This window comes from Gadus chalcogrammus, chromosome 8 (genome assembly GCF_026213295.1).
Source record: "Gadus chalcogrammus isolate NIFS_2021 chromosome 8, NIFS_Gcha_1.0, whole genome shotgun sequence".
In the NCBI taxonomy this organism is placed as follows: domain Eukaryota; kingdom Metazoa; phylum Chordata; class Actinopteri; order Gadiformes; family Gadidae; genus Gadus; species Gadus chalcogrammus.
The window spans coordinates 20579754-20600729 of record NC_079419.1 but is presented as its reverse complement, the minus strand read 5'-3'; the positions used below and the strand labels follow the sequence as shown (position 1 = coordinate 20600729).

Genomic DNA, 20976 nt, shown 5'->3' with positions numbered 1-20976 from the left:
CCCCCCCCCCCCCCCCCCCCCCCCCCCCCCCCCCCCCCCCCCCCCCCCCCCCCCCCCCCCCCCCCCCCCCCCCCCCCCCCCCCCCCCCCCCCCCCCCCCCCCCTCTCTCTCTCTCTCTCTCTCTCTCTCTGTCTCTCTCTCTCTCTAGCTTCGAGGCGGAGGCTGCCCGGTCCCTGTGCTGCAGCCCCTCTGAGGCCCAGGCCTCCCCGGGCTCCACCCTGGTGCTCCAGCCCCAGCGCCGGGAGTCCTTCCTCTACCGCTCCGACAGCGACTACGACCTGTCCCCCAAGTCCATGTCCCGCAACTCCTCCATAGTGGGGGAACTGTGAGTCTGATGGCTGCCCACCGCCACCCCCACCATCACAGGGGTTAGGATGGTCTATAGTAACCCCCCCCCCCCCCCATCACAGGGGTTAGGATAGTCTATAGTCACCACCCCCCCTATCACAGGGGTTAGGATAGTCTAGAGTCAACCCCCCCCCCCCCTATCACGGGTCAGGCTGGGCTAGTGGCTGAGGGCTTTTGAATCCCAGATGAAGGCACTGGGTACACCCCTCCCTGCTCTCTTAATGAATGAATGAGTGAGGGCTAAACCACGACCGGTTGTCCCCTCCACACTGCCCCTCCGTATCCCCCCTGTCCGACACCCCCTAGTGGTTCACTCCGCTTACTGCTACCCACAATGAATAGATGTTAGTTAGTTTAATCTAGAACGTCATTGTTTTTGCATCAGTTGAAATCAAAGTTCTCAATGGCGGCACTCTCAAACATCTGTTCGATTAGTTGAGCATGTTTTTTTATCCATTGGATTTGTAGTCCATTGTTTCTGAACTCTTTCTGAACTTGTAATGGCAGAATAGTCTTGTTGTTGAGGAATAATGCACAGCCTTGCAATATTATTCACCAATCAGGATCCAATATTTAACAAGCTGTGATATAGAATACTCCCCCCTCAGACCTGAATGAGTGAATATTATGTTATGTCAATGAGTGAGTGTCGATGATGTCTTGTTCATGTGTTTGTTTCCAACCACTAGGCAGGAAGATCTGATCGTCACACCATTTGCCCAGGTTAGTTTTTCTCCTTCTTCCTATACAAAGGGTGCAGCGGGGGCTAGAATGTGAAACTGACCTCGATCATTCATATAAAACGCTGTCTACTCTGATGCGTCCATTAGTCTATGCTCACCATGCTCGCAATACTATGAAGGTCCTCGTTCGTATATTTTAATATTGCTGTGCTAGTTCCTGTGGTCATCACTGAGTGTTCCTCTTTCAGGTCCTGGCCAGCCTTCGCACAGTGAGAAACAACTTCACCACCCTGACCAACGTTCAATCTGCATCCAATAAGTAAGGGCTGTGGTGTCTTCTATATCTTGAGTGGTTCTCTTGTGTTCTACTGTTTAGTTTCTCAGCCTGTAATGTGGTAATAATTCTGACAGCAGATATTTCTTATAGTCAGTTGGTACCCTTCATTTTTAAATGAGAAGACCAAATTAACATACATCCATGCTATAACACGAAATATTTACTTATAACTGTTTTTTTATGCATTTCTTATACATTGACTAATTTTGACAGGAAGACGTCAACATTGACCACTGGGGGGCGGTAGAGTGTCGAAGATTCTCAGTTTCTTAGGAGTACCGCTGCTGTTTTGAAAATCCTAAAACACATTAATCAGTGGTTGTAGTTAGACTAAAACACACGGGTCGGGTACTGAGTCAACAACAACAACCTTCGTCAGATCATTGCTCACTGTCCATCACACATGGAAACTAGGGAGGTTGGGGGAGGATGAACCGCATATATGCCGTGTGCGTCAAAAGCATTTCCTCCACCTTTATTGATTTGAAGTGTTGATATTTTCCGCCTCTGTGTCATTTCAGAAGATCCCCAGCTGCCGGGCAGCCCGCTGCTGCCAGAGTGTGTCTTTCAGGTTGGTCCTGTTTCACAAACTTTATCAGGAAGGAGAAGGCGGGGGGGGGGGGGGGGGGGGGGTTGGGGCGTCTCACCACAGAGAGACAGCAGATAAGGCTGCAGGGAGAGGGGGCATGGGAGGGATCATTGGGGAATCAAAGACACAGCTGTTGGTTGTTTCCCTCCCTCCTCCACATTTGACTCCTTCCAAACCCGACCTTTGGTGGAGTCATGATGACCAACGAGGGCAGGGGTCTGATTGGTCCATCACTGTGAGCAAGGTGACAGAGCCGAGTGTGAAGTGAAACAACAATGATTCAGCCACAGGTTTGAATGGATGTTTCTGAGAGGGTTATGACCAGACTTTTTGCAGCGTTTTGCATCCAATACACATATTTGGGCTGCTGGTCATTCAGCGAGTATGAGACAGTTGAGGAGTTTGCATGCGTGTGTGTTACCTAGGTGCTTCCCTCCCTCGTGGGCTCTGGGTCCCTGAGCAGGATGAAGGAAATGGATGATGTGTTGTATGAAAAGAAGGATGAGGGAAGGAGTGGATGAATGGAGGAAGACTGAGGCCACCGCCGCTCTCATCAACCTCTTCCGCTTCCAACACAAACACACACACCTGTCTGAAACCACATAACAACTGTTCACACGTTCACACATTTGACAATGAGCCCTTCTCTCAGGAAAGATGTGTTCATATCCTCCCTCTCCTTCCCCTCTCTCTCTCTCTCTCTCTCTCTCTCTCTCTCTCTCTCTCTCTCTCTCTCCTTCCCCTCTCTCTCTCCCTCTCTCTCACTCTCTTTCTCTCTCTCTCGCTCTTTCTCTCTCTCTCTCTCCCTATCTCCCTCTCCCTCTCTCTCTCTCTCTCTCTCTCTCTCTCTCTCTCTCCCTCTGTGTCTGTCGTGTCTGTCTCTCTCTCTAACTCTCTCTCTCCCCCTCTCTCTCTCTCTCTCTCTCTCTCTCTCTCTCTCTCTCTCTCTCTCACACACTCTTATCTCTCTCTCTCTCTCACACACTCTGATGTTTATCGTCTTGTTTTCCTCACGACAGTAGAATTTCTTTGACAGGAAGAGGAGAACAGATTTTTCCTGTTTTGACGCCTTGTGTGTCAGATGAGGCAAAGTTCCCACTGTTAACGAGCTGCGTCGCCGTGGAAACCTGTGTCTATCCGGGATGCGAGCTGGACGCTGGTGTCTCATCCAAACCAATAGAAGGTGACAGAGTGCATTTAAAAATCGGGGTGGTTGGGTTCACCGGAAAGGACGTAGAGAGACTTCGTCGTTGGTCAATTGGTGAGGGAGCGGAGAAGAGAGCGAGAGGGACATCGAGCAAGAGAAACACCATGTATAAAAGTGTCCCCTAAAGAAAGAAGGAAAGATGTCACAGACATCAAGGGAGTGTCAGTTCGGAGAGCCATCGATGTCAAAGGGCATTAGAAGGAAAGGAGCAGAACGGTAACTGCAGTCCTCAGGCCAAAGCAATGGATCAATCGCAATCCCGCCACTCTGGTCAGTTCTACGCCATCAAGGATTGTTTTGCTTCCTTTGGTTTTCACAACTTGTCCCTATCCTGGCCTCGCTGCAGTGAAACAAAGGCCCCAGTCTCCGTTCTCCCCATGGCATTATCACAAGATAAACGGTATCTTTATGAGTGCTCCTTGACATATGATTTATTTGTGGCCGTCCACGCGCAACTGTTATTATTCAGTTCCGTCCATGCCGTGTTCCAATACCCGTACTGTCCGTACTTACTAGCCAAATTTTAAGTACGTAGTACGTTCCAATTCAGATCTGGCGAAAAGAAGTATACTTCAAGGACCCGGATGTCGTACTCAAAACGGGCTATTCGTGAAGTGTGGATCGAAGGACACTTTCCGTACTCAACGGCAGCCATCTTAGCTACGTAGCGGAAGAGGCGGAGCCAGGCTGAGCCAAAGTCGGCGCATTTTCCACATAGCCTGCATTAATAGAGTGATTTTGTAGTTTTTATAGTTTTTATAGCTGCTAGGCGTAAAGAGTTCACCGTTCAAAGCGGGATGTTTATTGCGGGGGAGGAGCCACGGCGGCAGTCGTGATCGTAATTTCCGGTTAGTGCACCACGGAGTACTCGATTTGGAACAGCACTCACATCTGAAAAATTAACGTAGTAGATAGTACGGATAGTATACTTCCTTTAAGTATACTCATGGAAGTACGGGTATTGGAACACGGCACAGAGCATGTGTGTCCATCTCAAATTCAATCAGCTGGACCTGTTTGCGCTCTAAGGCTTCTTTACATTCAACATTTCTGTAGTGTTCACAGTAGTTCTGAACAAACAAAGCATGTTGCCGAAGATTACATGTGGACTTTGACAAAGAAACGACTTCAGTGCCATGCATGCGTGTGCCCTCATGCAAGTGTTTGTGCACGACACATACCACACGTCCGAAGGAAGGAAGAGAAAAACAACAAAGAAACGCAGCAGGGTTTGCCAGCTGCATTCTTACATGCACTTTCTTTGCCTTGAAGCTGAAGGTCATGTGACTATGTGCGTCAGTCGGCCGGGTGTGGGCCCTTCTGACAGAGCTGCTCATCTACCTATTTTTCTTGCCCCGAAATGTGATCTGAATAAGGGAGGGCTTGGTGGGTGAGCTGCTGGCACGTTGACTGGCTGTCATATTGTAGAAAGGTTGATATGTGGGGACTTGTTTGCACTTTTAAGGTGCTTAGTATTCCTTTGCAAGACCAGGCTATCAGTGTGTTTGGTTTAACACAGGCTTTGTTTGTATGTGTATGTCTGTGTGTGCGTCTCATGTGTATGTCTGTGTGTGCGGGTGTGCGTCTTTGTTTGCGTGTGTGTGTGTGTATGTGTGTGCATGTGCCTACACTATAGCAATTATTTCTCTATTGTGTTGTAATACAAAAGACAGGTGTCACGGCCCGGCTCTTGGCCATAACAAATATGGAGACACACCAAGGTTTAGATTGAAAAGTAAACATAATTTATTAACAGACGAAAAGTTTAACTAAAAATAATGGGTCTGGAGAGGGAGAGAGCCATGGGCAGACTGGTGAGCCTTTTATCTGCCACCCTCTGATTGGGGTTGATTGGGCAGCTCCGCCCATCCGGAACCACCTGAGAGGAGAGACCTGGGGAGGAGCAGAGGATCTTGCCCAGGTTACCTATAAGTCAGAGGGCCGTCACACCCCCCCCCATAGGAAAAGGGTTCCAATGGAACTCTACTAATCATAGTAACGTTTAATATATCTCATAAAAAATGGATTGAATAAATAAAAAAAAAAACTGTTTGACAGTTCCTACGCGTCTGCACCCAGCCACTCCTCCAACCTCAGCAGCAGGATCCTGCGAGCGATTTTAGTGGAGAGTAAGAAAGGAGGAAGACAACATGCACAGCACTTTCAACATTAGGCTATTTAGCAGGGTGCTCGGGACAACGCATCTGCCACTACATTTTCCTTCCCTCTAACGTGACATATGTCCAAAGTATATCCCTGCAAAAATAAAGACCAGCGCACGAGTCTTTGATTCGGACACTTTAGCGAATTAAGGAAAGTCAAGGGGTTATGATCTGTATACACAATCAGAGGAGCAAGGCCAGACATAATGTACACCTCAAAATGAACTAAAGCCCAGACCAAGGCGAGAGCCTCCTTTTCAATGACGGAGTAGTTCAGCTGGTGCGTATTAAATTTCTTTGAAAAGAAACTAACTGGTTTGTCTATGCCAAGCTCATCGGCCTGGAGGAGCACAGCCCCTGCGCCCACCTGACTAGCGTCTACCTGGAGCTTAAAAAGCTCATCCATATGAGGAGCTGCCAACACCGGAGCAGCACAGAGAAGGGACTTCACATTTTCAAAAGCCTGCTGACAGACATCACTCCAAAAGTATTTAGCATCACCTCTCAACAAATTAGTGAGAGGGGTAACAACAGTGGAAAAATTCCTACAGAAACTGCGGTAATAACCCACAAGGCCCAAAAATCGCTGCAGCTCTTTTTTGGTTGTGGGTCTTTGGTACATGTCTATTGCCTCTACTTTGGCACGCAACAGCGACACTGTCCCATGTCCGACCAGTCGTCCGAGGTAGGTCACCGACGCCTTTGCAAACTCGCATTTCGCTAGATTGACTGTGAGGCACGCGTCAGCCAATCGGCCGAATAAAGCATCGATACGCTGCAAGTGAGTTTCCCAGTTGTCAGAGTAGATGACAACATCATCTAAATACACTGCACAGCCCTCCAGGTCACGCACAACCATGTTCATTAAACGCTGAAACGTGGCTGGAGCATTTCTCAAACCAAACAGCATCACCGTGTAGGAATAAAGGCCGGAAGGAGTTATAAAAGCAGATATTTCTCGAGCCCTCTCGGACAATGGCCCCTGCCAATATCCTTTCAACAAATCAAATTTTGAAATAAACGTTGCAGAGGAAACTTGGTCTATGCAATCATTCATACGTGGAAGTGGGTATGAATCTGGCTTTGTCACGTTATTAACCTTGCGCAGGTCTGTGCAACATCTTGGCGTATTATCAGGTTTTGGAACCGTCAAACATGGAGACGCCCAGCTGGACGATGACGGAACTGCAATGTTATTTTCGAGCATATATTTTATTTCCGAGTCCATCTGCTTACGTTTTTCTGGATTCACCCTATAAAAACGTTGACGAATGGGCCTTGCATCACCTACATCAATGTCATGTTCGATTAAAGTTGTACGTGAAGGAGTATCACCAAAAAGAGATGGATAATTATGGATGAGGGTTATAAGCTGAGTGCGTTCAACCTCCCCCAAATGGCGCAACGAGCTGTCAAGGTTAACAAGTGATTCAGAATTTTTCAACCTACTATTTAACAGTGATTGGTCAGGAGTGGACAACCCATCCTCCTCAAAATCTGCCACCGCATGAGGGATGGAGTCCACAAGGACTGTATTAGCCAAACACGCCGGACGGGGGCATACTGGAGAGGACACACGATCGTAATAAGTCTTCAGTAAGTTAATATGACAGAGTTGGTTAGGTTTCCTACGCAAAGGCGTGGCAATCAAATAGTTTTGGTCTGAAACTTTCTTTACAACTGTATGTGGACCAGTAAATTTAGCCTGAAAGGGGGAACCGACCAAAGGCAGCAGAGCGAGAACTTGATCACCCGGGGAAAACGTGCGTTGCTCGGATCGACGGTCATAAAGACACTTCATTTTATGTTGGGCGCCTGCAAGTTTCTCTTTTGCTAGCTCTCCAGCAGCATATAGCCTATTCCTGAAACCATTTACATAATGCAGCAAGTTTTTAGGTGGCTCAGAATTCTTCCAATCGTCCTGCAAGACTGCCAAAGGGCCACGCACTGTGTGTCCAAACACAAGATTTTTTGGGCTAAAGCCTGTACTTTCCTGACTTACCTCCCTAGCCCCCAGCATCAACCACGGTAACCCCTCTTCCCAGTCTCCGTCTAACTGAGTACAGTACGCACGGAGTAAAGACTTCAACGTGGCGTGGAACCTCTCAAGAGCTCCTTGACTCTGCGCGTGGTAGGCTGACGCCTTGTTATGTTTCACCCGGAGTTGTTTCAAAACCTGTGCAAACAGATGAGAGGAAAAGTTAGAACCTTGGTCTGATTGAATGACTTTGGGGATTCCAAATATGGAGATGAACTGAGTCAGGGCACGCACTACCGACTTAGTAGTGATGGTGCGTAATGGGTATGCTGCCGGATACCTAGTGCTCTGACACATCACTGTCAACAGATAGATTGCACCCGAACGCGAACGAGGTAGGGGACCAACACAGTCAATAATGAGATGCTCAAACGGTTGACCAATTGCCATGATTGGGCAGAGAGGAACAGGCTTTATGCTCTGATTCGGTTTTCCGGTCAACTGACACGTATGGCAAGTTTTAATATACGAAGCCACATCCCTCTTTAGACGAGGCCAAAAAAAATAACGCAAAATGCGATCATATGTTTTACGGACACCCATGTGTCCACACTCGTCATGTGACACTTGCAAAACCAAACTATGAAATTTGGAAGGCACGACAATCTGGAAAATAGGATCTCCAACAAAATCAGGACCATGTGGCACCCACTTTCTCACAAGAACCTCATCATGAATGAAGTATGCCTGTGCACTGTCCCTCGCACCAGCAGCAGGGAGAGCCCTCTCAAACAGAGGCTTCAGAGAAGGGTCCACCTGCTGCTCTCTCACCAGGTCACCGTGAGAGACAGCCAAAGGAAAATCAGACAAGGATAACCTGACAGTTTCTGGGTCATCATCCACTTTTTTAACATCGTTTGCACGGCGCATCGCACGGGTGACTGCACAAGCAGTGAACACCTCGGGAAACTCCCTTTCACTATCATCAGGCCTGTTTTTAACCAGCGGTACTGACGCTACCACAACGGATGGCACATCAGCCCAGACACGCGCACCAACCAAACCATTACCCAATATCATTGTGACTCCTTCAATTGGTAACGCTGGCCGAACTCCCACCTGCGCTTCACCCTGGAACAAATCAGAAAAGAGCCTTATCTTGTGTAGGGGAACATTCAAAACGTTCATGTCCATTCGAAGGACTGGAATGAAGTCACCAGTATCAGAGTTTTCTGAAAACGGCAGAACTGACGCTACTGAACGTGTCAAATGCACCAGTATCACGCAAAATGTTCACAGGAACCTTGTTGTCACCTTCCAACAGAGACACAAACCCTTCCGTTACGAATGGCAGATAAGAATCAAAACCTGGGGAGGGCTGAGTTTTGGGTGATGGTTCAGATTCTGGGGTGACATAACCGACCCGTTTCACCACAGGGGCAGCCAGACCGGCCCCTTGCTGTTCCGAACCGTTCTGGGCACCACTCGATCCACTTCTTGGCCTGAGTGCATAACACTCAGACTTCCAATGTCCCTTTTTACGACAATAGTTACAAACTTTGTCAACCTCCCGTGCACTATGTTCACTCCTGTATACTGACCCGACGACTCTACCTAGACCAGCAGCAGGCTGCATATCAAACAAAGGGATATTTCTCCTGAACCCAGAGTCAGCAACATAAGGGCGAGGCTCCCCAAACGTACCCTTGTGCGTCAAGGTGTAGTCGTCTGCTAGCGCAGCAGCTTCAGCAACTGTTTTAACTTCCTTTTCACCGACGTAAGTAGTAATCTGTTGTGGAATTGCAGTCTTAAACTGCTCAAGCAATATCAGGTCGCACAAACTTTCAAAGTTGTCAACCTCTGAAGCAGTGCACCAGCGATTAAAGTGCAACACCAAGTCACGTGCAAATTCTAAATGTGACTGCGTCTTCCCTCTTCTCCAATTTCTGAAGTGCTGACGGTATGCCTCTGGCACCAACTCGTATACCTTCAGCACAGCAGCCTTAACTTTGGTATAACTTTGGCTATCAGTGTTACTCAGTGCTGCGTATGCCTCCTGAGCCTTTCCTGTGAAAGCACACTGCAACATCAACATTCGCTCAGTGACGGGCCAACCCCGTGTATCCGCAATACGCTCGAACAAAGAAAAAAATGTGTCCGGGTCTCTTTCATTAAATTTGGGCAAAAGGCTCACGTTACGAATAATATCAAAAGGACGTGAGGACGCACCACCAGGCTCAAGTGAACCATGCCCATCAAACACGGAATCACCAGCAAGCATTAATGTAAACTACCTGAATGTTGCACAAAACAAATGCTCCCCCTCTCTCGTCCAGACACCGAGCAGAAAACACAGTAGACCAAGTTTAATTTAATCAATAATATTTAAACTTAACAAACCTCAGTGTCTCCCCAATGCCAATCAAGGCTTAACCACGACACACGGCGGTGCACTTTCCTATAGCCTCTTGGCCACCCGAATCAATTCATTTAACAACAAGAACAACAAGTGACACCTCTTTTCCTTCAACAATGGAACGTCACATGAGGTACACCTAAGTAATCAAGTGTGCCCCTACCAATCAAGGCACCTGGGAGCCACACAATCAACAAAAACCGAAATCAATCGATTTGAATTCAACAAAAAATGCTTACCACTACCTGATTCAAATGGACGAGCCCCCAATTTGTCACAGCCCGGCTCTTGGCCATAACAAATATGGAGACACACCAAGGTTTAGATTGAAAAGTAAACATAATTTATTGACAGACGAAAAGTTTAACTAAAAATAATGGGTCTGGAGAGGGAGAGAGCCATGGGCAGACTGGTGAGCCTTTTATCTGCCACCCTCTGATTGGGGTTGATTGGGCAGCTCCGCCCATCCGGAACCACCTGAGAGGAGAGACCTGGGGAGGAGCAGAGGATCTTGCCCAGTTTACCTATAAGTCAGAGGGCCGTCACACAGGGCATTTTTTCTTACCGAGCTAGCTGAAAATACATTTCCACTTCTTGTCTAAGTCCATATCCCAACAAAATCTATTGCAGGCGTTTAGTATTTAGACTTTAAACAATGTGGCAAATTATTTTTAGGACATTATTACAAAGCTTACTTAGGTAGTATCGAGAGTACTTGTGGATGTTTTTTCTTTTTTTTAAGGTAATTAAGACAAGTATTTGTTGCATAAACTTGCGTTGGACAGGATTCTTCCATATTCTAAGCAGAAGTGCTCTGGAAACAATTGAAATGCCACTGATTGCGTGTCAACTTTAAAGAGCCTTTGCATTCTCAGCATCGCTGTTACAATGAGGAACAAATCTCACAAAGCTATAGAGGCTCACGCTGCACGGCTGCAATGAGGTAGACCCTCCTGTAGCCCCGAAACGTAAACACAGCATCTTAATATCAAACCAAGTCCATAGCTTAGTACTTGGACTGGAAGACCATGGCCGGTTGACCAGGCAGGGAAAAAGGGGGTTGTGGATTTGACACGTGCAGCATCTCAGCATGTCGGTTCCAGTGTCAGAACCTCTGGTAGTGTCTCCACTCCAGCTCTGCTCTATGGAGAACAGTCCAGGTCCCGGCTCCCAGGCCGCTGCTGAAGGGACAGAGCGCGCAGAGAGCTGGGAGCGTGCAGCCTGGTTAACTATGTGAGTTATGTCATTGACGTCAGCACAGCTATTAAACTCAATGTGGCCCATCCCTCCTGTGGCTCCATGCCAGCTGAACTACACAGCGCATTGTGAATAGGCGGTCGAACAGGCCTGCGAGTGTTTGTGTGTGTGTGTCTGTCTGGGCGTGCGTGTGGGTGTGTGTGTATAACCGAGGAATGGTTATTGTTTTAATAGCAGAAGGGACTTAAGCATTTATCGTAAACTATGAACAGAGAGTAATAATCAGAACGGGAAGTGGGCCAAATAGGGACAAAGGACTTAGTTGCGTGGTTTGGTTTTGAGGCAGAACCTACCTCTAGATCCACCTCCTGTGTTTCTCACCACAGGAGGTCACACCCCTCCCCACCGCTCACATCCTATGTCATGGAATGCCCAATGTAGCCGTGGAAGTTCAATCATTTCTCCTATATTCAATTTTGTGATCAGATGAAGGTGACTGTGTATCCTTATTAAAAACTCACAAAGTCGCTCAACTAACCAAGCCAGATAAGTGCAAACTAGATAAGTGTTTTCCGACTCTTATCGTCTCTCTCTCTCTCTCTCTCTCTCTCTCTCTCTCTCTCTCTCTCTCTCTCGTTCGACCTGCTTTTCATTCCCAAGGAAAGCCATTGTCTTTGTGCGCCTGTGTGTCTTGCTTCACTGCGGCGTCATGCGTGGAAGTACATGCATGGACATACATGTGTGCACATACAGGTGTGCCCGGCCTTGCCGTCCTGTGAGCCAGACCTCTCTCACTGTCATTTCTGTCAGGTCTTCACAGTAAAGAAAGTAGTTGGGAGTGGAGGAGGAGGGAGCATGGTGGGGTCTGCCGCATACGATGCATCAGGCCCTGGGGCTACAATGCTCTCCCCAGTGGAGGAGCATCTGGAGCTCCTTCTACTTCTGCTCTCCAGAATGCTGGAGCACTGTCTCTCTCTCTCCTTCAGTTCTCCAGAATGCTGGAGGACTGTCTCTCTCTCTCCTTCAGCTCTCCAGAGCGTCTGGAGCACTGTCTCTCTCTCCTTCAGCTCTCCAGAACGTCTGGAGCACTGTCTCTCTCTCTCCTTCAGCTCTCCAGAGCGTCTGGAGCACTGTCTCTCTCTCCTTCAGCTCTCCCCTGAACATCTGGAGCACTGTCTCTCTCTACTTCTGCTCTCCCCTGAACGTCTGGAGCACTGTCTCTCTCTCTCTTTCTGCTCTCCAGAGCGTGTGGAGCACTGTCTCTCTCTACTTCTGCTCTCCCCTGAACGTCTGGAGCACTGTCTCTCTCCTTCTGCTCCCCAGTGAAGGAGCATCTGGAGCACTGTCTCTCTCTACTGTTTTCACTGCTGTGCTCATATCTTCACCAACGTCTTCTAGTGACAGTGTTATAACCTCTTCTCCTGACCAGTTTGGGATATTTGTTCATTAAAAGGTGGTACTCCATGTATAATTATCTAAATGTGTTGATGAATAGTGATTAACTTGGTTGTTTGTGTGCGTGTGTGCGTGCCTGCGTGCGTGCCTGTGTGTGTGTGAGTTCCTGCTCTTCACAAGCTCATCGTAATAAAAGCATAAACACATGCAAATACACATTTTAAACATAGGCATTCTTCTTTGACACCACAGCTCCAAACGATTTCAGTCTTGATTAGCATCGGGTTGCAGCAACCTAGCTGGGAGACAGCGCTTCAGTCGTGTCTTGTATCTCCCCTGCTTCTCTCTCCTCTACTTACGTGGGTTCTCCGCCGGCCATTGGCCTTAATTGGCCGTAGGGCCCAGCTGGGTGACTGCTTATTGACCTATGTTTGTCTTTCTCTGCTTCCATGTTGTGCGGTTCAGGGCTTTGTGGTCAACCGTTAATCTCTCACTATAAGCACTGGAATGGTCTTCAGCTCACTGTTTGACAGTTTGCCCTATTTAGGCTACTTGCTTGATAATGCTTATTGCTGTAGTGCAGCGATATTATTATTATTATTATTATCCTTTATAATAAACTAAAACAGTGATCACCATGCTTAGTGCTGCGCCTACGCTGGTCAGTGTAACGTTTTAGCTTTATACTGATCAGCGTTTTTGAATCTTTGACTCAACCCACCTCACTCTTCGGTGCGGTTCCTCCCAGTTCTTCTGGGGGTCTGGCCTTTGAAGTCATCACGGGCCTCAGATGGGCCTTTTGATCCAGGGCTGGTACTGATGTAGAGCTGGGATGCAGCGTGGCGGCCGTCCCATTGAACTAACATATGGGCACAAAATGCCTTCCATGTGTTCAAGAGGCCCAGATCAATGGGCTTCTCTCGGGGGGAAGAGGACGAGGAGGACGAGAAGGAGGAGGAGGGGAGGAGGAGGAGGGGGGGAGGAGGGGACGGGGGAGGAGGAGGAGGAGGGGAGGAGTAGGGGAGTAGGAGGAGGGGGAGGAGGAGGGGAGGAGGAGGGGAGGAGGTGGAGGAGGTGGAGGAGGAGGAGGGGAGGAGGTGGAGGAGGAGGGGAGGAGGAGGAGGGGAGGAGGAGGAGGAGGAGGAGGAGGGGAGGAGGTGGAGGAGGAGGGGAGGAGGAGGAGGGGAGGTGGAGGAGGAGGAGGAGAGGAGGAGGGTAGTAGGAGGAGGGGAAGAGGTGGAGGAGGAGGAGGGGAGGAGGAGGAGGGGAGGAGGAGGAGGCGGAGGTGGAGGAGGAGCGGAGGAGGAGGGGAGGACGAGGTGGAGGAGGAGGAGGGGAGGAGGAGGGGAGGAGGTGGGGAGGACGAGTATTATAGTTTTGTCGGTGCGTGATTATATACCCTGAAGGAAGTCAAGTTTGCAATTAAATTCTCCTTCTGCATCAATTCTATGTTGGTGTGTGTCTGGATATATATATATATATATATATATATATATATATATATATATATATAACTAACACATAGGATGCAAAGCTCAGTAGTTTAATGGTGACCCCTAAGTGTCCCCGGGAGCCACTCCAGGAGGCCCCAGACGTGTTGCGCTCCGTGCTGTATGGCGCCAGAGGAAGGGCTTTGGTTTGGTCTCCCTAGCGTCAGGGAGTCACAGGGCTTGCTGCTCAATACCACATCCCCTGCCTTCTCTCTTTCTTGTTTATCTTGTTTTCTGCATTTTTTTCAAAAGGTCCAGCTAATATTTGTCTCTACCTCTCTTTCTTCATTTCTTTCTACTGTTGCTGTCTCTCTTTCTTTCTCCCACTCTTTCTACCTTCCTCTCCCAGTAGCTCTCCCTCTCTGTGGAGGGGAGATTCTGGGTTCAGCTCTAGGTGTGACAGCACATTGACAACATATCGCCCCGATAGACGTCACACTGTGGTGTGTGTGTGTATCTGTGGTCGGGAGGGAGGTCATCGACATGGCAACAATAGGAGGCAGCAGACCTCCTGGTTTCTGCAGGAAAAAGTGTTGAGGTGGGGCTGGGGAGAGAGAGAGAGAGAGAGAGAGAGAGAGAGAGAGAGAGAGAGAGAGAGAGAGAGAGAGAGAGAGAGAGAGAGAGAGAGAGAGAGAGAGAGAGAGAGAGAGAGAGAGAGAGAGAGAAGGAGAGAGAAGGAGAGAGAAGGAGAGAGAAGGAGAGAGAGAGAGAGAGAGAGAAGGAGAGAGAGAAGGAGAGAGAAGGAGAGAGAAGGAGAGAGAGAGAGAGTAGGAGAGAGAGAAAGAGAGAGAGAGACTGATGAAGAGAGGGAGAGGATGGGACGGGGCACGTGGAGAGCAGGACAGAGGGTTAGGTGTGTACACACACACACCTGTGTTCGGGCCACTGACTACGTGTGTGTGTGTGTGTGTGTGTTCTGGCTCCCAGACTACGTGTGTGTGTGTTCGGGCCCCTGACTTCATTTGTTTGTGTGTGTTCGGGCCCCTGACTACATGTGTGTGTCTGTGTTCCGGCCCCTGACTACATGTGTGTGTGTGCGTTCGGGCCTCTGACTCCATATGTGTGTGTGTGTGTGTGTGTGTGTGTGTGTGTGTGTGTGTGTGTGTGTGTGTGTGTGTGTGTGTGTGTGTGTGTGTGTGTGTGTGTGTGTGTGTGTGTGTGTGTGTGTGTGTGTGTGTGTGTGTGTGTGTGTTCGGGCCCATGACTCCGTGTGTGTTTGTGTGTGTGTGTTTGTTCGGGACCCCTGACTCCATGTGTGTGTGTTGGCAGACGAGTCGTACCAGAAGCTGGCCCTGGAGACGGTGGAGGAGCTGGACTGGTGCCTGGACCAGCTGGAGACTGTCCAGACGTACCGCTCCGTCAGCGACATGGCCTCCACCAAGGTAGGACCGCTGGGGGGGGTGGTGTGTGTGGGGGTGGAGGTGGTGGAGGTGGTGCTGGTCGACATGACATAGGAGATGTCAATCAAGGGAGTGGATGGAGAAAAAAAAAGTGAGAGCGACCCTGTTGACAACTGTTTTGATTGAGTGTGTGTGTGTGTGCGTGTATGGTCGCGTGTGTGTGTGGGTATGTGTGAAGGCGCTGCTGGTTAAATTCTGTCTGTGTGTGTGTGTGTGTGTGTGTGTGTGTGTGTGTGTGTGTGTGTGTGTGTGTGTGTGTGTGTGTGAGCCTGTGTATGTGTGTGTGTGTTTATGCATGAGCTGATCAATCGCCTTCACCTGTTTGGATGGTGTCTTTAGTTCTGCTTTATTGTTTCCTGTGGTTTTGGTGTTTCTATCATGGAGATATTGCATTTAAGTGGTCATGGCATTCAGACGAACAGGTTCATGTTACAACTCGATTTGTGTACGTTTGTGTCATTCATCAGAGTCCAATGTGAGTACAATTGAAAACAGTTGACATTTACTAATCAAAACATAATTCAATAAATAAAAATGAAGGAGGTCCAAAACAAGGAGAAGATAAAGGGTAAGAGACTGTATCCGGGGTCACTCACAGATCAATGAAATGTTGAATATTATATCATGTGTTACGGTGTCCCAAGCTAACTTGTAGTGTGATCAACTCCAGCCAGATAACAGACACCTAGTTTATGCTACTGCAAGAAGCATAGGCCTAATTATTTTACTGCTATCATAGCAACGTGCTACGCTCAGATAGGTCTGGGGGTGTTTTACATGGGCCAGACAGAGGCTGGCTTCATACTGGACGTGCATAAACCACGATCTGTAAGTGGATGCAGATGATACTGTATGAGTCTGGATGGTTTCCCAGCTGTGCGTGTATCAATCATTTACTTTACTCGCTTTATTCCCTTTGCCAAGTGTCATAAATCCATCCTTTTGAGTTTTAAACTTGAAAACATATTTGATGTCGTTAAAAATAATGGCAGATAGTTCCTGATATAATTGCATTGTGGCAGGAGGCCACTCACCCTGGAGGTGGTCTTCTCTTTAATGCAGCGTCACCAGAGATCACGCCCTTCTCAGACACTGCCTTGTTTAGCGCCACAGTCGTCCTTTGTTGCAACTATTGTCACTTGCAACCGCTGTCACTCGAGATGTAAATTGCTTTTTTTTTGCCACATTGACGCACTTGCAAAGCAGCAGCTGTTCTGCGGTGGCTCGGGGCGAGCTCAGCCGTGGCTCTTTATGGATCTGCTGTAAACTACAGAGCGGAGCGCAGGGCCGGGTTTGCATAGAAGGTCGCCGAGTTCCTGTTATGTTTGAATAACACGGTGGCCAGACACCAGGGTACCACCACCGCGTGCCAAGTCTGTCCCTCTCAGTCCAGCGGTGGACGCATGCACAGAGCAGAGCGAGAGAGAACGCCAGGCTGGAGCTATGATAACAAAGCAGCCCTGCCAACGGTGAACCCGAGCCCTTTGTTTGGGCCTCTCCGTCCGCTGCTGCGTGTACAAGGGTTCCTCTTCTGGGACTTCAGTCGACATGCGCGCTGCGGCGCACCAATATTTAAATATTCTGATATCTGTTGCTTGGGAGGTATTCAAATCTCAATTCTGGATAACCATAACCCGGCCATTTGACTTCCCTAAGTTGTCAAATTTGAGTTATTCTGAATTTTATGCACATGCATGTTTTCAAACCGCAGGTAGAATGTTAAGTTCCATTCCGTTCACCGGTCACACAGACCATACACAAGGGTGGAGATATCCCTCAGTCCTCAGGCAACGCTGAAGTCCAGGAACATTACGTGGATCCGTCTGTCACACGTTGACAGCTGCCGTCCAGTGGGAGGAACCGCAACAGTCGCACTCGGACCGAAGAGTGGATCAGAAAGACCCTGGAGGGAACATCAACGGTGGTCACAGCAGGCAATAGAGCTACAGCTTTAGAGTTCAGTGTACAGTTGTCGTTGCGTTGACGATCAAGTTTGGTTCAAACTATGAAGTTTGGTTCAAATTGAACAACATATTATTTTGTAATACGTATTTCATACGCATGTCGTTGTCAATGTTTGGATTGTCATATTTGGTCGTGTATCTATTGGCTATATTATATAATTTAATATTTTTGCTGAATGTGTCGTATTCTATAAGCAATCATTTGGGGGAACATACATGACACATATATGTATATAAACCATCGTCGTAGTCATAGTTTCCTGTCGGCACGTAGTATTTGTAGTGTAGAACCACATTCTGTTGCTAACAGACAACTGAAAGGTTATCTGTGCGTCCTGCACTGCCTGACGCAGACACAGGACATCCTGGCAGTAGCTCAGCCCGGCAGCCTTCTGAAGGCTTCATGGCGGTTTGCTACCCTACCCCCCGCGTACGTAACAGCGCCTCAAACGGCAGCAGCGCCCGCCTGGAGCCCGCCTGCCACACACCCCGGGTGGCGCTGTCTGCTTCCTGCAGCGGTCACACACACACACACACACACACACACACACACACACACACACACACACACACACACACACATATATACCAAACCACAGATACACGCACACCAACACACACCAACCCACCCACATAGGCGCGGACACGCACAGGCTAACACACACACACACACACACACACACACATATACCAACACACATAAACAGTGGCAGATCGGGGGCCCGGTGGTCCGGAGCAGGGAGGGCCCACGCTTTGTGTGTGTGTGTGTGTGTGTGTGTGCGCCTGTGTGTGTGTTTGTGTGTACAGAGAGGTGGGCGGTGGGTTGATGGGTGACCATGACACCAGTTTCCTGTCTCTCAGTTCCTCTACCCCCCCCCCCCCCCCACAGTGGTAGTGCGGCCAGACGACAATAGCCGGCCCCCTAGGTCCCATCCCGGGTTGAGCCTTAGGGGTCTGGCCGCGTCACGCGCCCCCCCCCCCCCCCCCCCCCCCGCTACACAATAGGGCCGCTGGTACACATGTTACACACATCCATCACGTCACGCGTCAGGAAGTACAGGACGCGTTGTTCACCATGAATCACGGTGTGCTTCCATTGTGCGGATCCACCAGCGCCAGCGTTGTGTTGTTGTGTTGTTGTAGCGGGAGTGAGGGTCGCTCATACCCTGAAGGGACGTCCACAGCTTTAATAGTCAGCACGCTTTGGCAATCCTGCGATTGTGTGCGTGTGTGTTTGTGATTTTTCCAATAAACTCTAAAAGAAAAAATATATGAACCCTCATATTGCAACACATCGCACTGCGGGAGATTCCCAATATTTTGCAATGCATTGAATTGTCCCGACGCCTACACAGTCTCACGATTCATGCCAATTTAGCTCACGCACACACGATGTAACACGAAGCGGCCCCATAATGAGGCTGTAAGAACCTCCGCCTCAGGGCTGCCTCCTGGTTTTCCACCACTCTGCAGGTGTGTCAGGAGAGGAGGGCGGGAGGTAGGGAGGACGCAGTGGTGGTGGAGAGGTGGGGGGCTCAGAGGACCACACACCCGGCTGCCCAGAGTCCTCGCTACTGCTATGAGCTCACAGGGCGGGAGCTACCCTCCCCCCCACACCCTTACTCCTCAACTCCTCACTATCATTAGCCCCTTTGCCACACACACATGCCCGCACACACACATGCCCGCACACACACGCACGAACGCACGCACGCACAAACACACACACGCAAACACACACGCACCAAATACACACACACACACGCACCAAATACACGCACACACACATGCACGCAAACACACACACACACGCGCGCGCGTGCGCTTATGTCGACGACGGCCTTGGACAAACACTGAACATCTGAATCCAGTTAGCATGGTAGCGCACGCTCGTGGGATAGCGTGCGGAGCAGGGGCAACGCTAGCAACCAACCCTAGGAAACTCTAGCTCACGTGTGGTCACTTTGACTTTGAAGCGCAGACGTCGACCAGGAGACGGAGAGAGAGGGGGGAAAAACTGACGAAATGATTGAAACAGATGTAGCGGTGGGTCAGCGCACGCAGGCTAGCAGTAATGGCCACTAAATGACAGCGGGTGATTACAGCTGATTGAAGAGGGGCGGCGGAGGAGGCGAGTAGTGATTACTGTTATGGTGAATAAATGTCCTTCACATCCACAAGATGTCATTGATCCAGGATAAATAAAACAGAAGGGACACAGTAAACACAGTGCGGTGGACGGTACGCTTTGGTTCGATGGAACCACGACATATCCCTCGTCTTTTGTTTATTTATTTTTTTATTCCTGGTAGTATGACAGACGCTGGAAAATATAAGCCTCTTTGGAAGTTCTCGCCTTCCTGTTGACGGTGTCAACAGTCACTCAAACACTCAGAGTCATTAGTCATCATTTCTTGATTATTCAAGGTGGTTTGAAAGGCCGTACTGCAGCGAGTTGTTGTGTGCTCAGGTATGTCACCGGTCTCGTCGCCTCGGGCGTCTCTCTTGCCAGTAAATGACCTCAACAGGGAAGCAAAGCGAAAAATAATTGAGCAGCAAAGGAGGAAGCAACAAGGGAAGTGGGCTGGGCTTGACGTGGAGGAGGCGGGGGCCTTCCAGGCAGGGGGTGGAGCCTGTCTGTCTCACATACACTGTATGGGTTAGTCAGTCAAACTTTGCTTTATTACCATGTGTTTCCTGTCGGTCGCCACAAGCCCCCAGACAGCATTGTGACAAACACTTCACTCACTCACACAGAGAGTTGGAGAGAGAGAGAGAGAGAGAGAGAGGGCGAGAGAGAGACATACAGCGCGAGCAGAGAACCTTTCTTTACCGGAGCGTTACCACACTTGGTTTTTGCCTTCAGTGACAATGGGACTATGTTGCTCTGAGAAGAATGAGAAGAACTTAACTTTGCTTCCCAGTTGGCAAAAGGTGAGATGGACATTTATTTTTTATTTGTTTCTGTCTGAAATTTGGTCAGAAGTTTAGTGTAAATTGGAAGTATTAAATGGAGAACGTGATATATTATTTTCTTATGCAATGCATTTCATTTCGGTGTATCTTAAGTAAAAAATAATACTTTTTGAGCTTCGGTTAGCATTTATCCCACATGAAATAGGTTCACTTTTTGCAACCTATTAAAACCCTTTCAGAATGGGGTAACCCTCCATGTGAGGGACAACCTCCGGCCTTGATGTTCGCCTTTACTGCGTTTCTCAAAGCTCATCCTGTCCTTTTCTGAGAAAAACCAACAAATCTCCTACTGCTCGATGTGCAACTACTTGCTGCTTGCTGCGTGTGTGTGTGTGTGTGTGTGTGTGTGCTTGGCTGCGCGTGTGTGTGTGTGTATGTGTGCTTGCGCCTGTTTGTGCACTCTCAGTTGACGCAACAGGATGTATGGCCTTGAGGTATTGCACATCGAGCCATGGACCCCTCACAGGCCCCTCCATCAATGCGTCTAAGGGCTCTTAGAGTTGCGTCTGAACTTGGGGGGACGGCGAACTCCTGAAAGCCATGCGGCTCAAGTCCTGCGCTAAAAGGGTCTGCTTCTCACTTCAAAGGAGTGAGTTACGACCCCTCCTTTGAACGGCGCTTCGCCCACGGTCATCATCCTCCAGCTTTTTTCAAATTCCAAAGCCTTTATGTCTATAAGTCCCTATTAAGACTCTTTGATATTTGTTTTATGGTCTGTCCCTGGCAGTCCACTGGCTTTTTTTCTCATGTGAAGCCAAGCCTTTGTGGAGTGCAGTGGGAACTCTGCCGTCTTCTCTGAGGTTATTAGGCAGCTGTGAGGGGGTCGGCGGGGGT

General features: G+C 49.0%; 1 protein-coding gene across 2 annotated transcripts in view; it reads left to right on the top strand.

The window, feature by feature from the left end:
• LOC130388287 (cAMP-specific 3',5'-cyclic phosphodiesterase 4C-like) overlaps window positions 1-20976 on the top strand; it is a 56660-nt gene that overhangs the window by 23665 nt on the left and 12019 nt on the right. The window contains exons 4-8 of one of the 2 annotated variants that reach the window (XM_056597725.1): window positions 149-325; window positions 1038-1071; window positions 1280-1350; window positions 1890-1939; window positions 15072-15184. In XM_056597725.1, coding sequence (XP_056453700.1) covers window positions 149-325; window positions 1038-1071; window positions 1280-1350; window positions 1890-1939; window positions 15072-15184 — 445 coding nt within the window. Of the gene's footprint in view, window positions 1-148; window positions 326-1037; window positions 1072-1279; window positions 1351-1889; window positions 1940-15071; window positions 15185-19771; window positions 20101-20976 lie in introns of those variants that run through there. The other variant, XM_056597726.1, reaches the window with a different exon arrangement.